We start from the raw sequence: 21,018 nt of genomic DNA on the forward strand, positions 1-21,018 counted from the left end.
AAAGCAAAACCAGAGAAAATAAAATGTGAAGGCCCAATTTACAATCAGTGAGAATTTAGCTCAACTGTTTACCCAGATTCTTCCTCTAATCTCTGGATTGCAAGTAAACATAATTTTAAAATTTGAAATATATTTGACATATAACATTGTGCAAGTTTAAGATGTACACATGGCAGTATAGCTTGAAATCAGGAAGTGTGATACCTCCAGCTTTGTTCTTTTTCTTCAGGATTTCTTCGGCTATTTGGGGTCTTTCGTGGTTTCATAAAAATTTTAGGATTGTTTTTACTATTTCCGTGAAGAATGCCATTGGTATTTTGAGGGGGATTGCATTGAATCTTAGATGGCTTTGGGTTGTATGGACACGATAACAATATTAATTCTTCTGATCCGTAAAAACAAGATGTCTTCCCATTGTTCCATTTTTTTAAATCCCTTTTCTCTTTGATGTCCTTTCCTCTTTTTATGCCTTCTTTCAGATAAATTGAATATTTTTAAATGATTCCATTTTGTCTCCTTTGTTGGCTTATTAGCCATCACTCTTTGTTTTACTATATTCGTGGTTACTTTAGAGTTTATAATATATATATCAACTTATCAAGTCTGCTTTCAAGTGATATTATACCCCTTCACATATAGTATAAGAACCTTATAATAGTGTACTTCTGTATGTCCCCTTCTAGCCTTTATATTACTGCTATTTATGTTTATACATTTTACTTCTACTTATGTTACAAACACCATACTACAATGTTATTATTTTTAAACATTAAACAAAAATAACATTGTTCCAACTCAATGTATCTTCCGATACGTTCCAACTTACATGTACCTGCACCTGCATGAATCCATCTTTCCCTCTCCTTTATCAGAAGGCCTACTCTCTCTGAGTCTGAAGCTAACCTCTTTTCGTATTTTTTTTAATGCTATCCTTATCCACCCCCTTGTACAGGGCCTTTTTTCCCTAACCTCTTCAATTACTCCTTATCCATTAGACCCTCCCCCAATCATAAGTGTACTTAAGTTTCTTTTTTGTTGTTGTTGTTTTTAATGGAGGTACTGGGGATTGAACCCAGGACCATGTGCACGCTAAGCATGCATTCTACCACTGGGCTATACCCTCCCCCTTCTTTCTTCTTATAATAAAGAAACACAGAAATCAACTTTACCTCAAACTTGTGCTATCTTTTTCCTTCATGGCCAAGTTTCTTGGAAACATGGGATTTAGTTGCTGTTTATATTTTCTAACCTCCCCATTCACTTCTCAGCCCAGATCAATCTTCTTTTCACCATCACTGCTCAGCTGAAATTCTTTTACTCAGTTAAGCAATGAAAACCTACTTACCAAGTCCCATGTACACACACTTTCATTGGGCATCTCTGCAGCATGACTCTTCTGGCCCTTTCTTTCTGGAAACTCATTTATTAATTTTAATGAGACTACACTCTCCTCATTCTCCTACCTCTCTGGATGTTCTTTCTTGTCTTGTTTTCTGCAGTCTATCATTTGTCTTCTCTTCTCACTCTTACACTTAATGTCTTGATGCATAAAGCCACATCTGAAGCCTGCACCTCTGTTCTAAGCTTCCGACCTCTATATCTAACCACTGACCAAACATCTTCACCTATATGTCACATACCTACTTCAAATAAAACATTAAAACCAAACTCCTGACAGCCTAGATTTGATGCTTTCCTAGTAAGTCAGGCCCTAGGCTGGGCTCTAGGCACACAAAGATAAATAAACTCACATTTCCTCCTCAGGTCTGTTCTTCCTCCTGTATCTCTGTTTTGGTGAATTTTATCACCCTGACTGAGGCACTTATGGCAGGAGCCTCATTGTACAACATCACTTGATGTTGATCTCCTCTCTCAAACATCTATGCCATTCACCCTCTTTTCAGTCCTCCCCTGTACCCTCAGATGCTCCCTCACTGGCTCCCAGCCCATCACCCACCCCATGGCCTCTAGAGTGATCTTTCTAAAACACATATCTGCTCATGTTATTACCTTGCTTAAATTCTTCAATGGCTCTCTGCTTCCTACAAGATAAAATTGAAATTCATTAGCATGATAAACAATCTAAATGACCTGGCTTCTGTTTTCTTTACAATCTTTCTTTCCACCCTCTGTCCACATGCTCCCCACTTCTCAGAGACAGTAAATCATACTGTTCTTTCAAAATGCTAGGCTCACTCAAGTATGCTTTTCCTCTTCTAGAGATGTCTCAGCCCTTTCTTCCAACTCCCTGCAACTTATCCCCTTGGCAAACGCCTTCCCCTTTACCTTTCAGATCAGTTCATCTGTCCTTTTCTTTGTGAGAGCTTCTTGGACATTCACAGGCATAGTTGACCTGCTCCTTCTCTACTCTCTTAGCAATCATTACTTTGGAATTCTGGAATTGTCCCTCTGGAATTCTAGTCTTACATCTCTAATTAGAAGCCACATGGAGTAATGGAGAGATCTGGGTTTTAAATCCTAATTCTGCCACCTGTAGGCAGGCTCAGTTTCCTTGCTTATAAATACTAACCTTGTGGTTTTAGGGGAGGAGGATTGATGAGTTCTCTCAGTACCTGGTTAAAAAAAAAAAAAAGTGCTTAATAAATAGTATCTGGGCTCTCTTTTCTTCAGAGGCAAACTTTTTCAAAAAGTTGTCCACATATGCTCACACTCACTCAATCCCGTGCAATTCCATTTTCACCCAGCCACTCTCGTGTAAACAGCTCTTTTGAAGAGAACCAGTCACCTCTTCACTGCCATCTTCTCATTTGCCATGCTACCTGATGTTACACAGCATTGAATGTCATTGACCTCTCCTCCTTTTTTTAAAAACCTTTTTTATTGAGTTATAGTCATTTTACAATGTTGTGTCAAATTCCAGTGTAGAGCACAATTTTTCAGTTATACATGAACATACATATATTCATTGTCACATATTTTTTCACTGTGAGCTTCCACAGGGCTTGTATATATTTCCCTGTGCTATACCATATAATCTTGTTTATCTGTTCTACATATGCCTGTCTGTATCTACAAATTTTGAAATCCCAGTCTGTCCCTTCCCACCCCTCCCAACCTCTCCTCCTTCTTAAAGGTCATTTCTCTTTTTCACTTTTCCTCTTAGCTCTCCAACTGCCCCTACTAAGTCTGCTGTTTCTTCTTGCTGCCCTATCAGAGCGACTGTTCTGACTTCCTGGGAGGATGGTGGTGAGCCTGGCAGGGACTGGTGGGGATGGAAAGATAGGTTGGTGGATGTGAACTGCATAAGTTACGGGGAGGGAGGTCTGGAAGGGCATCTTGGGCCTAAGTTGCATGTCAGTGCAAGTCCTGAGTGAAGAATTTTAGGCAGCCTATCCCTGCTGGGCACTCCTATCCCCACCTGCCCCATTTCTTTTTCTCATTAGGGCCTGAGCCTGCAATCAACAGCTGAGTGAGCCAGAGTTACTTTGTCCTCAAATTCCTATTGAAATCATTAAAAGAAGGTGTAAATAGGGACAAATCATATCAGCACAGGAATTCCACGATGGGCATTAATCATGTACTAGAAACCTGGAGAAAGTTTTGCTAACAATGAAACTAAAGTGCTGGCCCAAAAAGGCCATTGCTGGAAGAGTCATGACTCTCTCTAATGAGAGAGAGCTTTACCTGGGAAGACTCTACTGCTTTTCAGAACCCCTGCTGAACTTGGAGGGATAAGAGTTCTGGAAGGAAGAAGTTGAGGCTGGGCAGTAGGGCCAGGTGGAAATCCCATCACCTAGGTCCCTCTTGTTTTTGTGGACCTTAGGCGTTGAGTCTCTACTTTTAGTGTGAGTAAGACGCTGACATTTTTTATTGCACAGCAAGCAGAGATTTGAGTACTGTGTGGAGGGAGAGTTCTTTTCCAAGGCAACACATCCATCACAACTCAGCAGTTAAACACCTGGCTGTCTTCTGGTTTAGGTTCCTTTTGCATTCTACCTGGGCTGGTAGCTCTCAGAACCAGTCATCCCCAGGTGCACAGAGCCTCTGCCTCCAGTATAGGTTTGCTGGCCTCCATCTGAGAGACCTTCCTCTTGCCTTCCCCTGTTTTCCAACTCTTATTTGGCTTTTCACTTTGGTTTATTAATAACGTTTTTGCTTCTCAGCCACCATTCTCCCTTGGATACTCTTGGTAACTGCTCTTGAGTCCCTATACAACACTGCCCAGCAACCCTTGCCCATCCAGTTTTAAACCAGTTGTAAACACAACTTTGAATCTGGCAAAGTGGTACCCGGTACAGTACTCACTGACCAGTTCTTTTTATGCTATCATCAAACTTTATCAAATAAGCTAAAATTTTGGACTGCTTGAAAAAATTCTGGTCACTTCTATTTTGAGGCCCTTACCCTTTACTCAGACCATCATTTGGTACCGAGTTGACCCATTTCCTTTCCTCTAGTTCTGACTTCAAGCTAGAGCAAGCAAAGATTCACTCAGAGCCCCACTGTCAGCAGTCCCTGGAGATGGAATTTTTTGAAAGCTGTCCTAAGCCTTCCACTCTGACTGCTAAGGGATAGTACCCTAGACCCTGGGGATTCCCATATCTCTGTCTCCCTTAGTTAGGGGAGTTTCTACATCTTGTGGAAAGGGTCCCTGTGAAAGTGCACAAATACCCTTGCTGCTAGGCCTGACCTACTGTACCCTCTAATGCTATGTTCAGTTGGTCCCACCCACCATCCTTACCCTGTCACGTGAGGCTGAGGCAGGAAGCATGTAAGTGAGAGGGTTATCATTAGCCTCTGGAAAGCCTCCCATACACATACCTGGAGAATTTATTAGTGAGTACAGACATCACAGCAAGTTATGGGCAAGATATCAAGTGTCACCATCTACCAGGGAGATATTTTTCACAATTCAGCCCTTGGATATAACACAGTTACTAACCCTCAAATTGAACTATTATGCAAAGTAATGAGTTTAGTTGTGTTAGCAATATCCTGGGCCAAGCAGGACACCAGGATCATAAACACTTATGCACATACGTCTGTGCACTGCTTCTCAGTTGGTTTAAGAGGGTCTGAGAACTTGCTTTCTCTTTTCCTCTGGAATGTCCCTTCTGGCTTTAACATTTTTTTTTGAAACAGAGGTCCAGTTCTAAATTGATATTCTTGGATCAGGTTGTTAATGGGCTTTGCAGAAATGAGTGTTCTTCACTGACTCCTGGTAGTACCCACAGAACTTTACTTCCTAGGAAATGGTCCAATGTGGTCATGAGGTGATGGCAGAAACCTTTTCTAAGTATGTGGTTTACATTTATTCTTAGACTAGTGCATGCCCTCTCCATTTTGCAATGGCCTTGCTGAACTGGTATTTGACTGGGTATAATTTTAAATCAGCTTCACCTAGTGTTTCAGTTTGGGTCCTAACAGGAAACAGATAGCATACTTAAGTTAGGATAATTAAAGGAGGGTTTATTTACAGAAAGACCATGACAAAGATGTGTGCAAGATACAGAGGAATCGTAAGAAATGATAATGCAAGAAACTGAGACTAGAAGCAGTGAACAGTTGCTATTCTTGGGCCCAAAGGGACAAGATATAAGAGAACCCAGAAGGAGAGTCAGATAAGGAAGACCTCCTCAGTATGCTAACCTCAGTCTTTTCATACACTCTCATCTCCTTCTGGGTCCCCCTGGTAGAACCCAACTAGGTAATCCAGAGGGTCATGGAAGCCCATTAATGTGGTCCACATGGAATAGACTCCCAGGGCACAAAGCAAGGTAGAGTGTGGATCTGGGGGAGAAAACTAGAGATATCTGGCACACAGGGGACTTCTAGGATTGGAATTAGATTAAATCCAGGATGATATTCCAAAGATACTGACATCCTTCAGGCACACTGACACCTCTGAGCAATCCTTTTTACTCTTTACTTTCTCTGTTAAGTGTGGCAATGTAGCAGAGTTCCTGAGGTTCTAAGGCATCCTCTTGAATTGATACCATCAGGTGGTGATAAAGATTGTTTTCCCCCAGATCACCTATATCTGATTATACATACTCTACTCAGCTAACACAGGGTTGGGCTTCCTGAAGAAAGAATGAGAAGAAGGAGAAAGGAGTGAAAAGGAAGGCTGTGTATAAAGGAGAGAGAGTCTGTTAGATGGGAGAGATGGCAATGGAGAAAGAGCCATGGAAAGCTGCGAACCAAGTCCGCAGGGCGTTTGGAGCTGGTGGCTGGTCCCAGCCCTGGCTAAGCTGCCGTGCCTCAGCGTGATGGCCAACTGGGGCCTTCTTACGGGCTTATCTTCTTTGGAGCTTCTAAGAGTTTGGGAATTAGAGCTTTTTGCTCATGTGACTGCAGTGTGCTGAGGGTATTTAGGAATGGCAGAGACAGGTGAGCCTGGGGTCTAGGTAAGAAGCAGCATAGGACGATGGTTAAGAGCTCAGATTCTGAAGCCAGGCTGCCCGAGTTTACATTCTGTCTATGCTCCTTACAACTTCCACTGCCTTGGGAAAGGTACTTAGCTTCTCTGTTTTCCAGTTTCCACATCTGTAGAATGGGAATGATAATAGTAACCACCTCAAGAGTTGTTTTGTTTTGTTTTGTTTTTTGGGCGTTTTTTAGTTTTTTTTTGTTTGTTTTTTTTGTTTGTTTGTTTGTTTTTTTGACGTGAAGAGCGGTAATTGGGTTTCTTTCTTTCTTTCTTAATAGAAGTACTGGGGATTGAACCCAGGACCTTGTGCATGCTAAGCACACACTCCACCCCTAAGCTATACCCTCCCCAACAAGAGTTCTTTTAAGGAGTCAATGAGTTACTGTTTGTAAACTTCTTAGAAAGAGCCCAGCACATGGAAGGCACTATATGAATGTTTGTTAAATTAAACTGGAATAATTCTACTTGCTGGGCATCTTCTCTTAGGCCCTCCCACCAGGGGATTCTTGAAGGTGGTAGTGTTTTCCTTCTGGTCTGTCAGTGCACATCTCATTGACTGTTCAGGGTTATGGGTTTGTGTAGTTTCTAGGGAGGAATGGGCAAAGTTGTTCTCAGAAGAGTAGGCGTTTTCTGAATCTGGAAGCTGAGCAATCCTTTGTCTTTGGGGAACAAGGAAGGAGGAGGTCCCAGGAGATTCTCCCCGAGGCAGCCAGTGTTCACTTCTGTGATAGGAGATTACTGAGGATATGGCTAGTCCAGGTTGGGTAGGAGTGTTCTGACCTACTGCACATTGGCAAGGTTGACCTGGCCTTTTTGGCATTGCTGGAATACTACCTAACTTCTCCTGGATGAATAGTTTTCCTCAGTAAGAGAAAATTCCTCCTCAGGCCAGGCAATCTCAGTTCTGGGAATCGGTACAAATGGGATGGAGTGATTTTTGTATGTTAACTTCTGGATTCTCATCAGGAAGAGCCTACGACATTTCACGAGGGCAAGAAGTTTCTGCAAAGCACGTGCTGGCTTGTTCAAGAAGATCCTGCTGAGCCTGTTGTGTCTGGGTAAGGTACTGAGAATGAATTCATGGAAATGAGAGACAGTCGCTTTAGAAGTGTGACCTTGTGTCAAGACCATTACTAGATGGAAAGCAACTTTACTCACAAATGGATCTGAAGGGCTAGTTGATGTATAGATCTTAATTACTTGTAGGTGAAATGTAATTTATAGAGTTGCACTTCTAGAAATAAGTAAAATCTGAGAATAAGCTGTTTTTCAAAATATACTATTTGATAGACTTAAATATTTCAGAGAATCTGGGCTAATCTCTTTTTTTAGTGTCTTGATTAGAGGTGGGGCATGGTTCTTGTAGTCTTTATGAAAGAAGCCTGTAGTAAATGTTACTTATTTTCTGGTTTACTAGTAAGATCAGTGATATAAAATATTTTTAAAAGATGGCAAACCTCTATTTAAAATATACTGCCAGTGATGTATGAGACTTTGATGTCAATATTAGAGGCAGCTGGGTTGGTGAGAATAAAAATTATCTTTGGGGTAAGTCAAGGAGCCATGGAATGAGGACTGTATGGCTGTGTTACCAACTAGGGTTCTTGGCCTCCTTAATTAATAGAAATTGGTAAAAGGCCAGACAAGAAATTCAGGCAAGGCTTTATTGGGACTCATGCTGCAGCACGAGGGATTGTAATAAGTAACAGGCTCCTTTGCTCACTCCCTGAGCGGGGGCAAGCTGGTCCCTTAAATGGGGTGAGGGTGGGGACAGACCTGAGAGTTGGGCTGGAGGGGTGGCTTAGGTGGTCTGCCCACCCTCTTGGTGGTGCTGTGTGCAGGGATCACGCGCAGTACCCTGCTTCTGCTCCCGACACTTCACACAGTTATTTTTAGTCCTTTATAGTTTCTCTGTATTCTGTTGCTGGGTTCCGGTGCGTAGCCCACGGTCCCGGGTCCCAGCCCGTCTCAGCTGTACTTCCTAGTGGTAGCCTTGTTTACATGGCTTTCCTCAAGAGGAAAGATTAAAATGACTGGGGTTATACAGTTTTGAGAAAGATGACTTTTTAATAGTATAATAGTATATGCTGGTTAAATCCACTCCAAGGGATAGAAAGAGGATATCAGATAAAATAGAAGGGAATGAGATTTCATCAAGGACAAGTGATAGTATACAGTATTCAGACTAAGTTGGTCTCTCCGTGGGATCCCTCAAGAAAAGACTTAGCTATCTGTCCTGGCCTTGAGAACTGCAGCTCAGTCTGACAACTCGGGCTGGGTGACAAGCTCTCTGGAGGGTTTTTCTTGCCGTAAGTCCCAGACATTGACGACTAGACCCTCATTTGTTCCTTAGGGCTCTGCCTTGCTGATCCTCACTCTGTACTTCCTCTTTTTAGCTTATGCTGCCTACCTCCTGGCAGCTTGCATCTTAAATTTCCAGAGGGCACTGGCCTTGTTCGTCCTCACCTGTTTGGTGCTCTTGGTCCTGGTTCACCGCTTTCTGAAAAAGATCTTTGGTAAAAAATTAACAAGATGTCTGAAGCCCCTTAAAAACTCCCGCCTGAAGCTTTGGATGAAATGGTAAGTAAGATAAGAATTGCTGTATCCCTGGTCCCACAGCTTGTCCCAAACCCCAACTCACTTCTCTTCTCCTCCTTTGATGGTTCCTGAGCTCTCTCTCAGACCCTCGCCTCTTCTTTATAAAACCAAGGCTCAGAGAGCAAATAGCAACAAGCCACTGAGCATTGAACTTCAGTGCAGTTTCTTGAAGCCACGTGTCTCAACATTGCTAGGGGGCAGGAGGGGTTAAGTTTCAGAGAAGAGTTTCTGTCTGTTTATTGTCAGGGCTGATGTCAGAAATGAGAAAAACTGTGCTGCTCTTCAATGAAGTAGTCAAGACAAAGAGGCTCACAGCTGCATTAAACTGTCAAATTGATTTGGTGGCCATGTATTTCTCCCTTAGTTTCCCAGGCAGGCTTTTTTCCCTCTAATCCTCCAGGCTTCCTACACCCACTGAGTCTTATAATTCTCTAGAGTTTGAGGAGCAAATTTACTGTTCAGTGCTGGAGGCTACAGGAGCCATGGCCTGTCTAACTGTAGCACGCACATGTCCTACAATTACAGGCCTGGGGTGAGAGAATAATGTTCAGACTCTCTATATGTTCCTCTTTTCTGCCTAGTCTCCAGTGGATGCACAGAAAATAACTGCTAAGAATGACTGCAACAGCAGTCATTTGGAAAAACAGCCCAGATTGCAGCCTGAATTTTGGATCGTTGATTTATTTGACACTGGAGCGAGAGAGCTTAAGGACTTTATTCATTAGCAGGATGGGTTCTGGAAGCCACATTTAGTTCACTTTAGGTGAGATGAGTTCACAGAGAGCACAGCTCCAAAATTCAGCCTTGACATGTAACCCCTTTGGTGGTGGTTGTTCCTCAGGCATCTCAGTGGACAACGTGCTCTTTTTGTTTTGTTTCTAATCTGTGATTTTTCCTTCTAATTCTTTTCCATTGACCTGAAATGACTCCAACACTCAGACATGAGGAGACCAGTCTGCGTACTGATCAAGCACATTTGGTACATCAAGGGGCCACAAGGCATAAGTCGCTGATTTGTGGCTTAGCCTTTACTCTCACCCTTGGAGTGGTTGGAAATTGGGTAGAGATCCGTGGGGAACTTTTTCCTCCTTTTTAAAAAAGTATTTTGGTTATGCATTAGAACAATCTTAAAAAATAAGTCTTTATATCGCATCTTACCGATACGAGAACTCGAGGAAAAAGAAGTCATGTGACTTGTGTCCTCAGATTAGACTCAGCTTCATTCTGTGAGCAAAAGATTTTGGGGAAAGGTGGTAGCTACGAAACCACCAGATGAATGATTCTCAAGATATGTCTCTGTGTCTAATCTATCGAGTTGTTTCATTTATCCTTGCAGTGAATTTCTCTTTTTTAGAGGTAAAGTTAATTACTTGTTATTCAGTCACTGAGTTGATGACATGGTCTTGAAATTCCCTCTCCAGGGTGTTCGCAGGAGTCGCCTTGATTGGCCTTATCCTGTGGCTGGCTCTAGACACAGCCCAAAGGCCGGAGCAGCTGATCTCCTTCGCAGGAATCTGCATGTTCGTCCTCATCCTCTTTGCCTGCTCCAAACACCACAGTGCAGTGAGTTTTGAGTATGCGGGGTAACATAGTAATACATAGCCAAGGACCATGTGTTACTAATTACAAAGTGCATGTGGCCAGTATTGATTACAAAGTCATAGGATTAAGTTCTTAACAAACTTTGGGATTTGCCCCTTTGACAGTTTTACTCCTAAGTGAAGAAGGTTAAAGTTCTAAGAGGTACTAGACCACTTATTTTCAAACTGTAGGTTGTGATCCATTAATGAGACTTGGTATCAATTTTGTGGATCTAGGCCTGTGTTAAAGAAAAAACAAACATACAAAAAAAAAGGGGAAAGAAAGGAAAAGAAGGAAAGAAAGAAAATAGAATACAATAGAGGATCAACTTGCATTGCATATAGTAATATTAAAGTATTGGTTTATGATGCTTTTATATGCATGTGTGTGTGTGTCTGTGTGTGAGATCTAATCTGTAGACAATAGTTTTAAAAACCCTATGGACACATGTGGCTCTTTATGTATTACTGCTGTATTTTCCCTATTTCCTACTTCATCTTACCCCGGATTTACTGTTAACATCCTAGGTTGGTTCCAGAGTACATGTATCCATGTTTAAAACTCCAGCCAGGTAATGAGCAAGTTGAGTTCAGAACTCACATTGGAGTAACATTCTTCTTGGTCCCAGGTGTCCTGGAGGGCAGTGCTTTGGGGCCTGGGTCTTCAGTTTGTCTTTGGGATCTTTGTCATCAGAACTGATCCTGGATTTATTGCATTTCAATGGCTGGGAGACCAGATTCAGGTATGAGAAATTGAATGTGAGGACTCTGCTCTTTTGGAACCCTAGAGAAAGGAGGTTGGGGGAAAGAATGGGAAGATCAGGCTGTGTCTTGTTAATGACAGTGGTGGGAGATCTAGTGGGAGAGGAGAGAATATACTGGGGTACAATGAAGCAGACGAATAAAGAGAACTGAACTGCTGAGTCCTCTCTCATTCAGTGAGTAGCTCACAGGGACATAGCCTGCCCCCATGCTGTCAAAGGGAGGCCAACCCTAGTAGCAGCAATAGGTCCTAATCGTACATGAGGCTGATCCCATCTTCCCTGTGTCTTTCCTGGCTTTACTCTTGTTCTCTATTTTTTTCTTTCAGATTTTCCTCAACTATACTGTGGCTGGCTCCAGTTTTGTCTTTGGGGATATGCTGGTCAAGGATGTCTTTGCTTTTCAGGTCATATCTGTTTTATGGGCAGGAATGAGGGTTGGTGTTGGGGCGGGGGGGAAGAAGGTGACGAAATTGTGTTTCCAAGAGATCAGCCAGTGTATATGCGAATTTAACCCTAAGAAGATTTGATCCCATCAGTAGAGGAAACAGCATTACTCTCTTGCCCTTTGATCATTATCATACTGAAACTGGAATGAAATAGGGTGGGAGAGGAAGGCTCAGAAAACATCTTCTTGTGACTTAGTACCCATGGCATAATAGATTTGCAATACATTTAAAATTTATTCCTTAACTATTAGCTTATGTTTAAGTGTCCACTGAGTGTCTACACTGAATCAGCTGCACTTAGGGTGCTGAGAACTTAACTTGGAGTCCTAAAGTACTGTCTGCTCATGGACACAAGCACATTCAGGGTACTATCTCACCGGTTGCCCTGTCATTCTCTTATAGTCCTTACCGATCATCCTTTTCTTCGGATGTGTGATGTCCATTCTCTACTACCTGGGCCTTATGCAGTGGATAGTTCAGAAGGTGAGTCATTCCTCTACACAATCAGGAGGTGGGACTTCTTCACGGGATCTGTCAGGAGGTGCGAAGATGACATTTATTTTGGAAAAACGCTCATAGGTAGGATGTAGAGCATTAGAACTAATGTGAAAAGACAAACTCTATCAGTATGCCTGATATCAGATGGTCAGGACCAGGCCCCAGGCAGGCTGATAGGCAGAGCAAAGAGAGAAAAGGGGCTGGACTACCGTTTCATATTGAGTTTTAATCTACTTTTTCTGGAAGCCAAGAGTCCTGAGTTCTGGTCCAGACCCTGTTTGTAACTTGCTCTGGGGCCTCGGGCTTGTCACTCTACTTCTCTAGGCCTTAGTTTCCAACCAGTAAAATGGAGGGGCTTTGCTGGATACTCTCCAAGATTCCTGCTAATGTTATTGGTTTGGGTCTTTGTATCCCTTTAGATTGCCTGGTTTTTGCAAATCACCATGGGCACCACCGCCACAGAGACCCTGGCTGTGACAGGAAACATCTTTGTGGGTATGGTAAGCACATGAAGCCTTCTGATCTTCTTTTCTCTGTGGAACACAGTGTGGCAGAAAACAGGTTGAGAAACGTAGGCTTTCCTTCTGAAAAGTCAAATAAATGAAGACTGTATAGGCAGCCAATTACTCTGCTGAAAGAAAACTCAGAAGCCCAAAAGGAACTCAGTTCATTGCTTTCACCCTTCATACCTAATACTACTTACCTGGGTGTACATAATGGGTACATCCTTAACCACAGATCCAAAGTCTTATACAGGAATTTAAGGAAATGTCCTGGTCCAAATTTTATCCCCCTTCAGGGGCTTTGAAAGATGTTTCTTCTATATTCTGGTTTCTCTCTGTGACCTTAGTTTTCTAGGGTCTCAAAGGAGACAATAGCTTGCTTTGCTCAGGGCTAACATCAAATACTTGTTTGATACATTTGACTGTATGAAGTAGGTGCTCAGTATATGCTACTGGCTGATCAGCTCAATGTTAGGGACAATGGTTTGTCAAACTGAGAAAGAATTAGTATTGAGGTCTTTCTTTCCTAAGGCTCTAGGCTGATTAACTATATTTGAAAAGTTCATAGAGTACTTGTGTATACTTCTACCATAGTATGCTACATTTTGCTTAAATTCTCCATAATCAGCTTAGTTTCCTCTATTAGAATATAAAATCCTAAGAGTAGGAACTCTACCTTATTTATAGCAGTGTCCCCAGCATCTCGTATAGACCTGTTCATACGTCTGTGGAGCAGCCCTCCATCTCCCAACTGTGTAGTACTCTTAGGTAGACCGTTGTGAGGTTACCGTTTGCCCTGAGACTTGTTGGACGGAACCACCCTTCTGCAGTCCTGCCTGCCCAGGACCACAGGGCAGTGCACTGGGCCCTCCGAGGCCCTGGCGTGTCCAATAAAGTTCTCAGATGTGAAAAAAGCTAAACAAACTGGTGTTACATAGTCAGGCCTTCATAATTTCATACCATTTTCACAAATACTATTTCTTTTGATTCTTTCATCAACATTGGGCTTCAGTCATCTACTTGCAATTCATTTAATGAGTACTTTTTAAGCAGTTAATATGTACGCAGTAAGTACACTGTACTCCCTAAAGTCATTCATTAAATATGTAGTTTTAGCCATTGAGAACATAGGAAAGAAACATCATCTCTCTTCTATGGCATTCCAAATTTTAAATAGATGAGACAAACACGTAGGAAAACACATGAGAACACTGCAAGCCAGGATATGATTAGGTGCCAGAGTGACAGCCAGATGCTGGGAGGGCCTAGGAGCAGAGGTCAGTGTTGGAAGGGCACTCACACTGGAGGGGTGTGACCCGGGGCCGGGGGTGGGCACTCTGCCGTGAAGTTGCTGCACGCTCTTGAATCTGACCCTCTTCTCCTTATCTACAGACAGAGGCACCTCTGCTCATCCGTCCGTACCTTGCAGACATGACGCTCTCTGAAATCCATGCAGTGATGGCTGGAGGGTTTGCTACCATCTCAGGCACTGTGTTGGGAGCCTTCATATCCTTCGGGGTAGGCATAGACTGTATGATCACTCCTGGGTGAGCCCACGTCTGGGATCTGTAGACGCTTATTCCTAAGTCTGGCCTTACAGATTGACACGTCATCCTTGATTTCTGCCTCTGTGATGGCTGCCCCTTCTGCTCTTGCTTTGTCAAAGCTGGTATATCCGGAAGTGGAGGAGTCCAAGTTCAAGAATAAGGAGGGGGTGAAATTGCCCCGCGGGTGAGTCCAATGAGGCATATGATTTGGGAGACGGTGAGGTCAGATGCAGAGTCAAGAGCAGTGCTCTGGTTCCTGGGTTCAATCCCCAGTACCTCCATTCAAAAATAAATGAATAAACCTAATTACCTCCCCCTCCCCAAAAAAACAAAAAGCAAAGAGTGGTGCTCTGGTGGCAGAGGCTTCAAGTCTCCTGGAGAAGGATTAATATGATTCCATATCCCCTCTTGTCTACCTCTGCCTCTAGCTAATCATGTTGATTTTTAAAATTTTGTTTAACCCTCCCACCTGCCTCTAGCTTCGGCATGCCCTTATCCTCTGTCCTTGGTGTCAGTGCAATTTTGTGATGATTAAATCTGATACTGCTTCAGTGTAATCTTCACTAAAAAGGTCACCAGAAATCCCCATCACCTCCCTCAAGCTGGTCTTGCACTCTCCTCTCTCACTCCTGCACTACTGGGGCAGTAGGACAGCTCTTCTCTGAGGGGCTGAGATTACTCTGCCTTTATGCTCAATAAACACAGGAAGGAGAGGAATGTCTTAGAAGCTGCCAGCAATGGAGCCGCAGATGCCGTAGGCCTTGCTGCAAATGTAGCAGCCAATCTGATTGCCTTTTTGGCTGTGTTGGCATTCATCAATGCTGCCCTCTCCTGGCTTGGGGAACTGGTAGACATACATGGCCTCACTTTTCAGGTAAAGAATTGCATTTGTTGGGCTGTCCCTCTAGGGTGTGTTTAAATAGTCTTTGAAATGTGCATGTTTTCCTGACTCACAGTGAGCTAGGAGAGCATGGGGAGGAGAAGGGGGAGGAGGTGAGTCGAGGCTTCAGAGAAAGGCCTTGACTCCTGACCTGTGTTATTTGTTCTTCCGTTTCCTGAGATGTCTCTTTCTCTCACCCAGGTCATCTGCTCCTATATCCTAAGGCCCATGGTTTTCATGATGGGTGTAGACTGGGCAGACTGTCCAATGGTGGCTGAGTTGGTGGGGATCAAGTTCTTCACCAATGAGTTTGTGGCCTATCAGCAACTGTCTCAATATAAGAATAAACGTCTTTCTGGAGTGGAAGAGTGGATTGGAGGCGAGAAGCAGTGGATTTCTGTAAGTGACAGTCTAGAAAAGCATAAACAGGGTGTGGGCAGACAAAAAATGTTACACAAGAGTTTGTCTCACACCTACAGATCCCTTTCCAGGGTCCCAGGCTGAACCACGGAGCAAGAGTAACAGTATGCTTCGTTGGTGCCTAAGCTGCCCTGAGGTCTGTGTGCTAGTCCTCCCCTACATCTGACCTACCTTCTCTCTAGAATGTGATTATTCGGTCTTTACAGTTGGGGCAGTCCAAGCAGGATACTAGTTTGATGGTCTAAGGTCCCCTTCTTCATTCATAAGTTTAAATTGCTATGTATTGAGCTCCTTCGTCCTCTTCCTCTGTCTCTTCCTGCACAATCATCCTCATTCCTAGGCCTTCTTCTGCTTCATAGGCTTCAGCAAGAGGAGCATTGGGTAAAGAGGCCATAGTGGTTTCCACATCATTATCCCTTAGTAACTCCGGGAAAGATTTTAAGAGCATCCTTTCCATGCATTCCTAAGAGTAGTGTGGACAAGATTGGGGGTTCTGAGTCCTCTGGAGCATCTATCATGATTATATGACTGCACACACAGCACTGAGTTTATTTACTTACTTATTTTTGTTTTCCCTAGGTGAGAGCTGAAATCATCACAACATTTTCGCTCTGTGGATTTGCCAATCTTAGTTCCATAGGAATCACACTGGGAGGCTTGAGTGAGTTAATTCATTTTCCCAGCTACCCAATATGCCAGCCAGGTCCCAGCATCTATAGTGGGCAGTCCTGGTGCCTCAGTACAAGTTGAGACCAGACAGAGAAGCTGATGTGAAATGGGCCCTGTCAGGTGGCAGGTAATTTGGAGGTAAGGCAGCCATGCTACGTGGCTCTGTATGGAACCCGGGCTGAGTTTACAATCTAAATTTCTGTTTGTTTGTTTCTTTTTTTTCCTTTCAACTGGCAGTCCAAAAGACCAATTTTATTTTTATTTTCCCTGTGAAGATGATTATAATGACATTATTTTTAGTTTGCCATTAATTGGACATGGTGCATATATAAATAAAGTTATTTTTTTATTCAGTAGTGAAGGTACTTTCTGAAATTATGCTGCTCACCAGTTGATTTCACAGAAGTAGGCATTGCACAAGGAATCAAAAGACAAATAAAAGCAGCAGACACATGAGGCAGATAGATAGATAGAGCGAGTGATGTGAGTGTTGGATTAAAAGCTACAAGTCGCCAGGAGGAGTGAGTATTTGAAGTATGCACAGATACATTTAGACTGCTGAAGATATTGCTAAATGGTGATGGCTAAAGGAAATAATATGAGGAAAATGGAATTGTCTTTGAAGGCAGGGGCAGGGAAAATTACTACCAGATTCTAAGAGTTTGGAAGTTCCACGTTAGAAATAAAGTATAAGAAGAAATATAGCTCAATATGTCCATTTTCTATGGCACTCATATTCTGGGGTAGAATCATTAGGTTAATGTATTTGGTAGCTGATTGAATAATTTAAAGATGAAACAATTTCCTTTCAGTTTCTCTTTTTCCCTTCTGTTAAACCCTTGTCTGTGTTCTAATTCTGATGTCTGATTACCATCTGATTGTGAGATTGCCGTCTACTAGTGGGATATACATCATGAGGCTAAGGTTTTGGAGAATGTTGCCCTTCTTATCTCTCTGGCTCAAAATAGTCCATCTAACTCTGGTCCCAGCTTAAGAGTGCAGATTTTAACTAGTGAACACCTGGGCATTTGCACCTGTCAGGAGCAACCTGGCTTGATTCAGATACATCTTGGGAATGTTCACAGAACCACTGAAGTTAGGGTCAGACACCCAATCTTTGACCTGGGGTATGTCTGAGTTAGTGACCTCTCAGGATTAATGTATATAAATACTTCTTAGGGTACCACTGGCTAGCCTCTGGTGGTTGGTTGTAAGAATGTTATTCATCTGCTGTTTTTTGATCCTCAGCATTCTTCTAAATGGGGGCTCATAGGACATACCCTATTGCCTGGTGGGGAAGAGACTGAGTTATTTTGTTCTGTTGTCTGCAGCATCAATGGTACCCCACCGGAAGAGTGAATTGTCCAAGGTTGTGATCAGTGCTCTCTTCACAGGGGCCTGTGTATCCCTTATCAGTGCCTGTGTGGCAGGTAAGTGCTTCATCTTAGTCTTAGAATATTAATGTAAACATCCATCTCACAGATGCATAGAAAAGGCACCAAATCTATAGTGTTCTCAGTTTTACCCAAAGAATTACGAGCTTTCAGGAACACGTGAAAAATCTTTCTCTTAGCATCTCTGTCTCCTTCATCCAGGAATCCTCTATGTCCCGAGGGGAGCTGAAACTGACTGTGTCTCCTTCCTAAACACCAGTTTCACCAATAGAACCTATGAGACCTACGTGTGCTGCAGAGAGCTCTTTCAGAGGTGAGTGAGCACCAGGATCCCCGCTCCCTCCTCTTACACGCTATCCTTCACTCAGGAGTCTTCTGGGAGTGGGAAGAAATAAGGTCTTGAGGGTAATCACGTGGATGCTGAATGGAGCATAAAAGAAGGGGGATGGGTATTTGTGCTGGTGTAGATCTGTGTTCTTTTCTTTTGTTAGATGCTATTAGTTCTAGCATGGACAAGTGACAGAGTTTACTTGTATTGATGGGGTCCTGAGAAGTGGAGGCAGAGGGGAAGAAGTAAGGGAGGCTGGTCTCACTGATCAGAAGTTATAGATTTATTAGGCTTGGAATATAGATAGGTGGTAGGTGAAGACTTGGCAATGGTCCCAAATGGCTAAAAAATTACGGGCTTCTTTAGACAGGAGTGAAGACCAAGAGGATAAAGTTGAATTGATAAAATCATGATGCATTCAGATAATGTAAAAATGAACTTGTTTACCACTTTCTGGGATATTTTTAGAGTAGTTGTCTGGTTTCGCTTGTAAGGAGTTTAGAAATCACCATGCTATTCTAACAATAAGTAAAAAACTGAACAGTGTGAAAAATCAATAACTCTTCTTGGATCTGTAAAAGAGGTGCAGACACAGGGCAAGCTGCTGACCTCAAGATTAGAGAGACAGATCGGTAAATACAGGGAGTCATGGCTCACTAGAGCAGAGACTCATAGCAGAAACTGCCACAAAAACCTGTGCTGGGGCAGGAAAACCTGAAATTCTAATTGCTGGAGCCTCACTGAACTTCACTAAAAAAATTTAACAGTATACTCTTTCCTGCTCATTTATGCCTTCAAAACTGCAACCGGCATTTTGCCTAAAGTCACTTACTGATCATCATTAGTATCTAGAATCTGAAAGAGGTAACGTTGTCCAATTCATACTAAATACATTCGGAATGACTCCAAACCAAGCTGATGACAAAGGAATCTTGAACTTCCTTCTTCCTAAGGATGCACCAAATGTACAGCTATATATAGAGTAATTCCCTCTAAGAAAATTCCAGAAACTAGCTGAGTGACTCCTACAACTGAGAAAATAACGACAATGAATTGGGTCGGAAAGGCTGAGAAACAGCCTCATCGTAAACCCCACCCCTGGCCCAGCACCATATAATGGAAGGGAACTCCCAACTCCGTTTCTCCTTGAGCAGCGAAGGGTTTGGACTGCACATCTAGTGCCCCAACTTGTAAGGCTCCACCTGAGGGATGGGCTTCCAGAACACCCAGCTCTGAAAGTCTGCAGGGCTTGGGTTTCTGAGTCCCACAGAACTATAGCAAACAAGGAAGAGTTCTTAACAGGCATGTGAGCACTCACTGGCTACCTTCCCCTGCCCCCAGCCCCCCAGCCAGACTCAGTGCAGAGGAAGCAGGCAAAAATGTCTATCTCCCACTTTTTCCCTGTTCTCTAAATGTTGTTAGGTCCAACTGGTCTAATATGCAGTTTAAGTCCAATGTTTCCTTGTTGATTTTCTGTCTGGATGATCTGTCCATTGTTGAAAGTGGAGTGTTGAAGTCCTCAGTTATTTTTGTATTGCTTTCTCTTTCCTTCTTCAGATCTGTTCATATTTGTATATGTGGAATCAAAAAAAAACTGAACTCATAGAATGGAGGTTGCGGGGCTGGGGTGGGGAAATAGGGAGAGGCTGGTATAATAGTACAAACTTTCAGATATGAGATGAATAAGGTCTGAGGACCTAATGTAGAATGTGATGACTATATTTGATAGTACTATATTATGTAGTAGAAATTTGCTAAGAGAGTAGAGCTTAAGTGTCCTCACCAAAAAAATAAACAAATAAAAAGGTAAATATGTGAGATGGTGGATGTTAACTCAGTTAACTCAGTGTTGGGAATCCATTCATAATGCATGCATACATCAAATCATCATTTGTATATGCTCTATATATTACAATTTTATTTGTCAATCATACCTCAGTAAAGCTGCAACATACATACATACATACATCTGGAAGCCTGAGCTATTTTCCTTTCCAAAGAGGAAAGTGGCTTTGAAATACCATCTCACTTTTTAAAATAAATTCAATTTTAAATCACATTACAAGGCATAAATTTTGCTTCAGTGATGTTTAGAAAGGAAATTCCCATAAGGACTGTGGTTAGGAATTGGGCACAGAAGCAGACACATTGTGTAGGGTTTCTTGCCAGTACTATCTTGGGCATGAATCGGAAAATACACTTAATTCTCTCCTATTTATTTGGTTGTGGTCATTGGGTTCATTAATGGGTTTTTGTTTTTTTCACTTGCTTGGTAGAAATTATTGATAAGTCTTGTTGCATTGTTTTTATCTGACCCACTATGCACCTCTCTGGCTTTTCATTTCAGTACTTTTCTGAATGGCACCAACCGTCCTTCTTTTTCTGGTCCCTGGGAAGATAAAGAGTTCAGTGCCATAGCCCTTGTTAACTGCTGTGAACTCTACACCAGTGCTGTCTGTGCTTAAGGCTGGTCTGTTTCCATGACAGTCCCCATCTTGATGGCTTTTTAATGGCAAACGTGTTTACTTAGAATTCCCGTTCTACACTAACTCACTTTGATCCTTAACAGGAAATGTAGAATTTTCATTTTGGTTCACTGTATGTCAGTAATGAAAATTAGCACCTTTTTGGCTGAACCAAATAAGAAGTTTCTTATGGGCTCTGTCTGAGCTTAGATTTGAAATAATAAATATTGCCATATCAAAGAATATCTTGCCAACCTTGCTTCTAGTTGCCATCTTAAAAATTATGGGATGCGGTGTGATTTGGTGTGTAATATGTAATGAGGTTGAAAAACTATTTCTTGGAGTTCTGTGGATGTTTATGGTACTAAAGGTACGCATGAAAGTTACATGAATATTTCACGGTAAGCTTTTTTTCTGGTTGTCACACATTTGTAAACTTGCAAATTCCTTAACATTACACAGTAAACAAAAAGTATTTCCTGTATGCAAATTTGTAAGGAATATGGTTTCTTAGAGGCCCTTACTTTGTTTTAGT

General features: G+C 42.4%; 1 protein-coding gene across 9 annotated transcripts in view; it reads left to right on the forward strand.

Annotated features, from left to right (window-relative positions):
* The window catches only part of SLC28A2 (solute carrier family 28 member 2), a 57,781-nt gene extending 37,055 nt beyond the window's left edge, over window positions 1-20,726 (forward strand). For all 9 annotated transcript variants that reach the window (XM_045524266.2, XM_045524263.2, XM_045524264.2 and 6 more), the window contains 15 exons: window positions 7,358-7,449; window positions 8,788-8,971; window positions 10,411-10,552; window positions 11,199-11,312; window positions 11,660-11,737; window positions 12,182-12,262; window positions 12,697-12,777; window positions 14,173-14,298; window positions 14,381-14,511; window positions 15,033-15,201; window positions 15,409-15,606; window positions 16,207-16,288; window positions 17,628-17,726; window positions 17,892-18,003; window positions 20,366-20,726. In XM_045524266.2, coding sequence (XP_045380222.2) covers window positions 7,358-7,449; window positions 8,788-8,971; window positions 10,411-10,552; window positions 11,199-11,312; window positions 11,660-11,737; window positions 12,182-12,262; window positions 12,697-12,777; window positions 14,173-14,298; window positions 14,381-14,511; window positions 15,033-15,201; window positions 15,409-15,606; window positions 16,207-16,288; window positions 17,628-17,726; window positions 17,892-18,003; window positions 20,366-20,483 — 1,807 coding nt within the window. In that variant the 3' untranslated portion in view covers window positions 20,484-20,726. The remainder of the gene's footprint in view (window positions 1-7,357; window positions 7,450-8,787; window positions 8,972-10,410; window positions 10,553-11,198; window positions 11,313-11,659; window positions 11,738-12,181; window positions 12,263-12,696; window positions 12,778-14,172; window positions 14,299-14,380; window positions 14,512-15,032; window positions 15,202-15,408; window positions 15,607-16,206; window positions 16,289-17,627; window positions 17,727-17,891; window positions 18,004-20,365) is intronic.
* The last annotated feature ends 292 nt before the right edge of the window (window positions 20,727-21,018 follow it).

Source organism: Camelus bactrianus, chromosome 6 (genome assembly GCF_048773025.1).
Source record: "Camelus bactrianus isolate YW-2024 breed Bactrian camel chromosome 6, ASM4877302v1, whole genome shotgun sequence".
Lineage (NCBI taxonomy): Eukaryota > Metazoa > Chordata > Mammalia > Artiodactyla > Camelidae > Camelus > Camelus bactrianus.